This window comes from Balaenoptera ricei, chromosome 15 (assembly GCF_028023285.1).
Source record: "Balaenoptera ricei isolate mBalRic1 chromosome 15, mBalRic1.hap2, whole genome shotgun sequence".
Classification (NCBI taxonomy): Eukaryota; Metazoa; Chordata; class Mammalia; order Artiodactyla; family Balaenopteridae; genus Balaenoptera; species Balaenoptera ricei.
The window spans coordinates 79,061,780-79,071,596 of record NC_082653.1 but is presented as its reverse complement, the minus strand read 5'-3'; the positions used below and the strand labels follow the sequence as shown (position 1 = coordinate 79,071,596).

At 42.2% G+C, this 9,817-nt stretch overlaps 1 protein-coding gene across 2 annotated transcripts in view; it reads right to left on the bottom strand.

Moving 5' to 3' along the window:
- Positions 1 to 5,103: 5,103 nt before the first annotated feature.
- LOC132348915 (general transcription factor II-I repeat domain-containing protein 2) overlaps positions 5,104 to 9,817 on the bottom strand; it is a 54,473-nt gene continuing 49,759 nt past the window's right edge. For both annotated transcript variants that reach the window (XM_059896893.1, XM_059896894.1), the window contains 3 exons: positions 9,401 to 9,584; positions 9,040 to 9,068; positions 5,104 to 6,925 (listed from right to left, as the gene is read on the bottom strand). In XM_059896893.1, the coding sequence (XP_059752876.1) occupies positions 5,322 to 6,925; positions 9,040 to 9,068; positions 9,401 to 9,584 (1,817 nt within the window). In that variant the 3' untranslated portion in view covers positions 5,104 to 5,321. The remainder of the gene's footprint in view (positions 6,926 to 9,039; positions 9,069 to 9,400; positions 9,585 to 9,817) is intronic.

Here is a 9,817-nt window from a genome sequence, read left to right as displayed (position 1 = left end):
ACTAGAAGAAATGGATAAATTGGACAACCAAGAAAAAAAATGGATAAATTGCTAGAAACATACAACCTACAAAGACTGAATTGTGATGAAACAGAAAATCTGAATGGACCGATTATTAGCAAGGAGACTGAATCAGCAATAAAAAAGTCCCCAAAAACAAAAGTCCAGGACCAGATGGCTTCACTGGTGAATTCTACCAAATATTCTTCTCAAATTCTTCTCAAACTCTTCCAAAAAATATGAGGGGAACTCTTTCATATTTTATGAGGCCAGCATTACCCTGATACCAAAACCAGACAAGGATGCCACAAAAAAAGAAAATTGCAGGCCAGTATCCCTGATTACCATAGATGCAAAAATCTTCAAAAAAGTATTAGCAAACAGAATTCAACAATACCTTAAAAGGATAACACACCATGATCAAGTAGGATTTATTCCAGGCATGCAGTGATGGTTCAATATTCACAAATCAGTCAATGATACACCACATTAACAAAACAAAGGATAAGAATCATATGATCATTTCAATAGATGCAGAAGAAGCATGTGACAAAATTCAACACCCATTTAGAATGAAAACACTCAAAGCGGGTATAGAGGGAACATACCTCAACATAGTAAAGGCCACATATGACAAGCTCATAACTAACATCACACTCAATGGTGAAAAGCTAAAAGCTTTTCCTCTAAGACCAGGAACAAGACAAGGTTGCACACTCTCACCAATTTTATTCAACATAGTATTGGAAGTCTTAGCCAGAGCAATCAGGGAAAAAAAAAAAATCCAAATTAGAAAGGAAGAAGTAAAACTGTCACTATTTGCAGATGACATGATATATGTAGAAAACCCTAAAGACTCCATTAAAAACTCTTAGTACTAATAAACAACTTTAGTAAAGTTGGAGGATACCAAATCAACACAAACATCTCCTGCATTCCTTTATGCTTATAATGAACTATCAGAGTGAGAAACTATCAGAAGACAATCCCATTAACAATTGCATCAAAAAGAATAAAACACCCAGGAATAAATTTAACCAAGGAGGTGAAAGACCTGTATATTGAAAACTATGAGACATTAATGAAAGAAATCGAAGAAGACACAAAAAATCGAAAGATATTCTGTGCTCATGGATTGTAAAAATTAATTTTGTTAAAATATCCATACTACCCAAAGCAATATACAGATTCAATGTAATCCCTATCAAAATTCCAATGGTATTTTTCACAGAAATAGTACAAACAATCCTAAAATTTGTATGAAACCACAAAAGACCCCAAATAGCCAAAGCAATCTTGAGGAAAAAGAACAAAGCTTGAGGCATCACACAACCCAATTTCAAACTATGTTACAAAGCTATAGTAATTAAAACAGTATGGTATTGGCATTAAAACAGAGGCATAGATCAATGGAACAGAGTAGAGAACCCAGAAATAAGCTCATGCATATATGGTCAATTAATTTACAACAAAGGAGCCAAGAATATGTAATGGGGACAGAACAGTCTTCAGTAAATACTGTCTGGGAAAATTGGACAGCCACATGCAAAGGAATGAAACCGGAACACTATCTTACACAATACACAAAAATTGATGACCAACTTAAGTGTAATACCTGAAAACATAAAGCTCCTAGAAGAAAACATAGACAGTAAACTCCTAGATATAGGTCTTGGCGATGAGTTTTTGAATCTGCACCAAAAGCAAAAGCAACAAATGCAAAAATAAACAAGTGGGACTACATCAAACTAAGGCTCCTGCACAGCAAAATAAACAATAAACAAAATGAAAAGGCAGCCTATAGAATGAGAGAAAATACCTGCAAATCATATATTTGATAAGAGGTTAATATCCAAAATATATGAAGAACTATATAACTCAATATCAAAAACAAACAATCCAATTAAAAAATGGACAGAAGATCTGAATAGACATTTCTCCAAAGAAGACATACAGATGGCCAAGGGGTACATGAAAAGATGCTGAACATCATTCATTCAGGGAAATACAAATCAAAACCACAATGACACAGCAAATCATGCCTGTTACAATGGCTATTATCAAAAAGACAAAAAAATAACATGTGTTGGCAAGGATATGGAGAAAAGGGAAGACTTGTGCACTGTTAGTGGGAATGTAAATTGGCTGAGCCACTATAGAAAACAGTATGAAGTTTCCTCAAAACAATTAAAAATAGAACTATCATATGATCCAGTTATTCCATTAGAATCTGGGTACTCTGAGAAGAAAATGAAAACACTAAAGATAACTGCACCTTGATGTTCATTGCAGCATCATTCACAATAGCCAAGATATGGAAACAACCTAAGCAACCATCAATGGATGACCAGATAAAGAAATTGTGGCATAAATCAATGGAATATTATTCAGCCATAAAAAATAATAAAATCTTGCCACTTGCAACAAAATGGATGGACTTTGAGGGCATTATGCTAAGTGAAATAAGTCAGACAGAGAAGGACAAATACTGTATTATCTCTCTTATATGTGGAATCTAAAAGACAAAGAAAGAAACAAAAAACAAGCAAGCTCTTGGATACATTAAACAGATTGGTGGTTGCAATAAGTGGAGGGTGGGCGAGGGTGGAAGAAATGGGTGAATTGTTATTTACTTATTTCTTTATCTTTATTTATTTTAGTTTATATAAATTGAATAAACATTTTTTTAAACTGGCAAATATAAACAGGAGAGTATAATTGATCTCTCATTCCAGATTCAGTTGAAAATAGCCATCCTGGGGCCATTGCTAAGGCACAGAATGGGCACAGAAATTTAGACATCTACCCAGTTTTCAGTCCCTGAGACATAGTGGGGGTCTTGGCTAATAGAGCCGTGAATATTCAGTGAAGGACAATAGTTTATCACACACACAAAGAATTATAATTTAGCTATAGGGAGGGGCGCCTCTGATTATTCACTGAGAGCCTGCCCAGTTAGGAGGTTGTACCAGAAAGCGATTATTCACCACCCACCCCAGCACTGCTGCTAGCCCATGGCCTCCAAGTCTTTGCTGGTGGGTCTGTCCCCAAATGCAAAGATACCATGATGCAAACTGGAGCTGCAAATCTCGTGAAAGATGCAGCTTGTCTCGAAGGCCATGGGTGGCATGGAGAGCTTCTCTTCCTGTGTGGGAAGCAGCATATGAGGCTGGACAAGGCTGGTCGCTTAGAGATAAGAGGAAGTGGGTTTCTCCCAGTCTTGGCTCAGTCATACGAGTGACCATGCTGGTCAAGCCACTTGGCCCAGCACACGCTACAGGTAGAGAAGGAACCTGGGAACCCTGGGAGTTGAATCAAAGCAGAACAGCCCCATGAATGGTCCAGCCAACAGAAGGCAGCCCAGACTGAACGCTGCGGTCACCTCCCTGTTACCTGATGGGCTAACCACCCGGGAGCCACATGTGACAATGACGAGCGGGGGCTCTATGACAGAGGCCTGCCAGGTCTCCACGTAAGCATGGTGGCTGCTTAGAAAAGGAAGAAGAACATGGACTTTGGAGTCACATGGACCTGGGTCTGAATCCTCTCCTGGCTGTGTGGCCTCAGGCAGGCCATTTAATCACTCTGAGCCCCAGCTGCCTGTCTAAAAACGCGGGGGCTGGTCTTTCCCCACAGGGTTTGCAGGACCACGCCTCTCGTGTTCAGAGTCGACATCTGCTCAGGTACACCAGCAGCTGGCCTCCCCTGACTTCCGCTGTGAACCAGTCCATCCTTCATTCACTTCCCAGGAAGTGAGCCTCTGAGCCAGCCAGACCCAGCTGGACCTGCAGTCAACCTCCCAAGGTCAGGAACTGCCCAGGTTGGGTCATTCCTGTGTCTGAGGACATACATCCAGGCCCCAGCTGGGGCTGGGTCCGCTGCCCAGGTGAACACCTAGAGGTTGGTCTTTCCCCCTGGCAGCTTCCCTTCATTTCTATCAATGCCTTTTCCTCCACTGCTTCCTGAATGGGTCATCAGGTAGGATCTTCAACCTTTTTGTACCCTAATCAGATTAATTCCTCCAAATCTGGAAAGTATTCACAATTTTGGGTCACTAATTCCAGCAACTAATAGATACTAAGAACACAGATATCTCTAACTTTATATCTATACCTGTATCTGTATCTGCATCTATATCTATATGCTTTTTTTTGAGTTGATAAATTTTTGTTACCTTGTGTGATTTTTTTTTTGCAATTGAAGTATAGTTAATTTACAGTGTCATGTTAGTTTCAGGTGCATCTATATGTTTTTAAGTGACAACCCTCCAGGGGAAAAATTCCATAAAGGAAAGGACATTATTTGGTCAACTGACAAAACTGGAATATGAATGGTAAACCAGACAAAAGTATTGCATCAGTGTTCAACTTACTGGAGTTGGTAACTAAATCATGGCTATAGAAACCCTCTTCTTAGAAAATACTCCCTAAAGTATTTAGGGATAAATGAGGTAAGCAACTTTCCCTCAAATGGTTCAGAAAGAAACTATGCACATAAGTTTATATACATTATTACAGATAATCATACAGTCATTTATACACACAGGCAATGTACACACACACGGGAGACAGAGAGGGGGAGAGAAAGCAAACAAATGATAAAACGGGGTAAAATGTTAATAATATGAGAATCTGGCAAAAGGGCGTTAAGTGTTCTTCAGGCTCCTTTCATTTCTGCAACTTTTCTATACATTTGAAATGATTTCAAAATAAAAGTTAAAAAAAAAAAAAAGACAGCCCCCAAACCTCAACTTAGGCTTTGAAAACCTACGTTATTTGTTTTGGGATTTTCCATTTTAAGTCCTACCTTTTCAGGTTCGTGTGGAGGCAGGGATGGCTAAGGCAGGGACACCACAGCATGTGAACACGTCTCTAACTGATTCTCCTTCAACTTGGAAACACGTGAGGTCACACGGAATTCCACGCCAATGGCGGGGAGATAGATGTGTGTGCACATATACCCCCAGTGCATATATGCATCTGTCTCTCCGTTTCTCTGTGGACTGATTTAAACTTCAGAATGCAGCCCCAATGCCCACAAGGGTCAAGCAAGTATGTGAGTGAGTGAAACAGGCCAGGTGTAAGAAGAGTCAACTACTAGAAATACAATAAAGCTTTCTTGATTTTTACTGGGCTATGGGGAAACATAAAATGTCATACAAACAGGTATGATAACTGCAAATAATATTTCCGAGTCAAAGTGGGAAAAAACGGAAAACCAGATATATTTAATAACTCATTTTCTCATCTTGCAACCCCTCGGGTCTAGAGGATTCTAGGCTTCCAGCCCAGGGGATCCTGCCCCCCCAGGAGTGTGCTTCATCACGTCGCGATGTGGAGCACAGAATCCCACTGGGAGTCCTTCAACTGGGAGCAGTACTCAGTTTTACTCAGTTTCATAATGGAAAAGAGCTGTTCACAAATGTAGGTACTCCCAAACATGGAGAGAATCTTGGCACAGTGGGTTTTGTACTTGGGATAGCTGCTCCAGAGGTATTTATAGAATTCTGGTATTCCAACCTTGTCGTATTTGGTTTTCAGGACCGTGTTGCACTGCAGATCAATCACCTCCATCTGGAGCGCTTCCTGGACGCTCTCGATCTTCATGGAGAAAGGGGAGCTGAACAGGGTCAGTTCACTTTCGTAGAGTTTGAAATCGGACAGCCTCTTCTGGAATTCCGTCTTCAGCTCCACGATTTTGGGAATGTAGTTCAGGCCATCGCTTTCATTTCTGGAAACCGATTTCAGGGTGGGAAAGTGGGCCAGGTTATTCCTGGCCAAATGAGTCTCCCAGAGGCACAGTTTAGCTAAGAACGCCCGAATCAAGTCGTACATCTGTGTCACGATTTGGGAATGCCCTTGGAGAGAGATGTTCAACGTGTTCAGATGCATAGTCATGTCCACCAAGAAGGCCAAGTCTTTGATCCAATCTTGAGAGCTCAGCTGAGGCAGGGGCTTGCCTCTGGAAGACATGAAGGAGTCAATTTCTTCCAACGATTCAAAGAACCTCTTCAGCACCAGCCCGCGGCTGAGCCACTTAATCTCCGTGTAGTACAGAAGGCTGCCGTATTGGCTGTCCAGCTCATAGAGCAAAGTCGTGAACTCACTGTGGTTCAGTCCGCGGGAGCAGATCCAGTTCACGGCATTAACTACCACGCTCATGATGTGGTCCATCTTTAACTTTTGAGCACAGAGCGATTCCGGGTGAATAATGCAACAAACGGACTTCAGATCTGAGCCCTTGCAAGCCATCGCCACCTTGGACTTGAGTTTTGTGACCAGCCCGTCGTTGGCATCTACCATCGCAGGAGTGCCAGTTGAGGCCACGCTTACTAATTTCGACCAGTCGATATTAAACTTTTTAAGACTTTTCTCAACACGCAAAAAGATCTCATTTCCAGATTTTGTCCCCGTCATGGGCACCGTATCCAAAAGTTCTTCCGATACATCAAAATTCTCATCAACGCCCCGGATGAATATGGCCAACTGGGTGGTGTTATTTATATCTGTGATCTCGTCGATGGCAATAGAATAGGCCACAAATGATCTGATTTTTTCACGTAATTTCTCCCATAAGTTCCCAGCCACGTCTTCTATGGGCTGGACGGCAGGGTTTTCCCTTGGACTCACATTTGCAAGCACTCGTTTTTGCTCAGGACACACGATGTCTGATGACCCTAAGAGATACTTTCTGAGCCCTTTCTTCAGCTCCTGGAGCTTCTCGTCACGCATCTTCTCTGTGTACTGGTCATAGTGCTTGCTGTGGTTGGTTTGATAATGGCGTCTCAGGTTGTATTCTTTGGACACAGACATGCTCTGTTTGCATATTAAACATGTAGGGATATTCTGCACCTCCACGAAGAAATACGCTCTCTCCCACTTTTCTTGAAATACACGGCCCTCTTGGTCTATCTTTCTTTTTCCCACTTTTGATAGAAACATGGAGACAAGAAACAGTTCAGTTTTCTCTTAAATCGACTGTTAGTCTAACACCAGCAAGAGCATGATGACAAATGCAAGGGATAAGGTGGCGGGGGGGGGCGCGGTTAACTGGAGAGCACCCCAGCCCTGCAGAGGTGTGGGGTGAGGACGGGGGACACTCAGGGCAAGCAAACGACTGCCAGAGGGAGCATGGCCCTGGCCTGCTCGGATCTTCAGATTGCTAAAGAAAACCTGGAAATGGACTTTTATGAAAAAGTCCCCGGTTTTTCAATATTGACCACTAGTTCCCTTTTTTGAAAGGTAGATGAGCCAAGGGACTTCCCTGGTGGTGCAGTGGTTGGGAGCCCGCCTGCCAGTGTGGGGCATGTGGGCTCGAGCCCTGGTTCGGGAAGATCCCACACACGGCGGAGCAACTAAGGCCGTGCGCCACAACTACTGAGCCCACGTGCCACAACTACTGAAGCCCGCGCACCTAGAGCCTGTGCTCCGCAACAAGAGAAGCCACTGCACCACAACAAAGAGTAGCCCCCGCTCGCTGCAACTAGAGAAAGCCCGTGCGCAGTAACACAGACCCAATGCAGCCAAAAATAAATAAATAAATAAATAAATAAATAAATAAAATTAAAAGGTAGATGAGCCAAAAGAAAGACATCTTTGGTGAGGTTCAGCAAGTCCTATGCTTGCCCATCTGGTTTAAATGAGAATGATTTGAAAGTGTATCTGCATTTTAACATATATTTTTTCATTTGATTTTCAAGAAAACTTTGAAATAACAGAGAAGGGAATGAGCACAGAAGACGTCCGATTTAACTGCTGTGAGTCCCAAAAGACGCCGGTGATAGCCACAGACCCTCAAAGAACCTACTTGTTTTCAATGTAAAGAAATGGGCCACGATGCAGGTGAGCTTTACTTTGAGAGAACACAGGTATAAAAATTCACTTTAAGAAAATGTAGGCAGAGACAGGCAGTCAATTTAGTGGCTGTCTGGGGCTGGGGGTGGGAATGGGAAATGACCAGAAATGGGTAGGAGGAATCTTTCAGGTGGGGGAATGGAAATGTTCTAATATTAGATTGTGGTGATAGTTGCACAACTCCGTAAATATACTAAAAATCACTGGATTGTGTACAGTTTGCACAAGTGAATTTTACGGTATGTAAATTTATGCCACAATAAAGCTATTAAAAATGTTAAATGCTATTTAACAACCAGAGGAGTTTAGGAATAATAATTGTGCATTTTAAAAGAACACTTCAGTTTCCAAATTTAAATGAGGAGGTTCCCTAGATGACTCTTAGGAACGTCGTTACATGTTATGCTTTTTTTTCTTTCTATAGGTACTTTATTTTTTTTTAATTTTATTGAAATACACTTATTTACAATGTTGTGTTAGTTTCAGGTGTACAGCAAAGTGATTCAGTTATATATACATATGCATATATATATAAATAAATATATATATATATTCTTTTTTAGATTCTTTTCCATTATTGGTTATTGCAAGATGAGTATAGTTCCCTGTGCTATACAGGAGGTCCTTGTTGGTTACGCCTTCTGCTTTAATATCCAATAGGATTTTGACTTGCTTGCAAGGACTTTAGGGGAGACATTAAAAATATTTAACAAGCAGAGTGGCTGGGACATTGTCCAATCAGAACAGAAGTCAACTGGAGGGGGTTCTGGGAGCCCTGCTGTGCCAGGCCCTGTTGGTTCTGAACTGTGGGGAGGTCAGGGGTGGGAGATCCTGGTGGTGGGACTGGGGTGGCCAGGCAGGTACTATTTACCAAATAAGGTAGAGTAGTAGTTCAGTATTATGATATGAGCTGCCCCCCCCCCCACCCCGACCCCATAAAGGACTCTTGGATAAGAATGTGGTATGTCATCACACACAGCAAGCTCCGTCAAATTGTTATATGAGAAAAATATGCCTGGCTAATAAAACTTGAGCAACAGAATTAAAGGGCTTTAAAAGAAGCAGGAAAAACAAAATGCACATAAAGAGCGGCATGCTTTGCTCTTTCTGGCGGTGAGTGTCCACTGAGACAGCCCACGTGGCACAGCAGGGGCTAGGACCATCTTCTCTCCCCCAGGATACTCACCATTGCTGAGTTCGAGGCCGGGAAGTGGTCTGAAGAGAAAGAGACATTGGTGAGTGCAACAGAGGTCACTTTTCCTCTCTTGTCCACTTAGTTCTATTTGACAAACTTTTGTGAGTGTCAGTGCGAGGCTAAACTAAAACAGGCTGCCCACGATCACCAAGAAACGGGAGCGAGGACACACAGCTCCCAGAAGCAGAATACGATGAACTGAGTGTGACAGGCAGCATGACATAGCACTTGACTGCAGGGACCCACCGCCCACGTCCTGGGGTGAGAATCCCTGTGCCCCGCAGCTGCTCCACCTTGAGCAAGTTACGATCTGCAGCTCATTCTCCTGACCAGGCAGGGGACTCTCACGTACCTGATGACGGTGAATTTGATAAATTCTGCGGCATCCAAGATCCTTCTCATGGAGCTGATTTCCAGGTAGCCAGGGGCTTTGAATACCACCCCCGGGGGCATGCCGTCAATGACCACACAGCCAGGGTTGAAGGTGATCTTCCTGTACGGAACTTTCACAGGGAAATCCACTCCAATTGCTTCACCTGTGATGATACAAAGAGTGTAAAACCAGTTGTGTGTCACTTGCTTTTCCCAAACCGTGCTTTATCTTTAATGTCAAGATTTTAAAATTAATCGCATCAAGTAACAACATTGGTGATCAGCCATTACTTTATTTTCCAGCCATGCTAGGGTGTATGAATAATTTTATTGATTTTGAAATTGGTAACAGGTAGTGTAGCAGACTGTTTCTCTACCCATGAAATAGGTATTATCA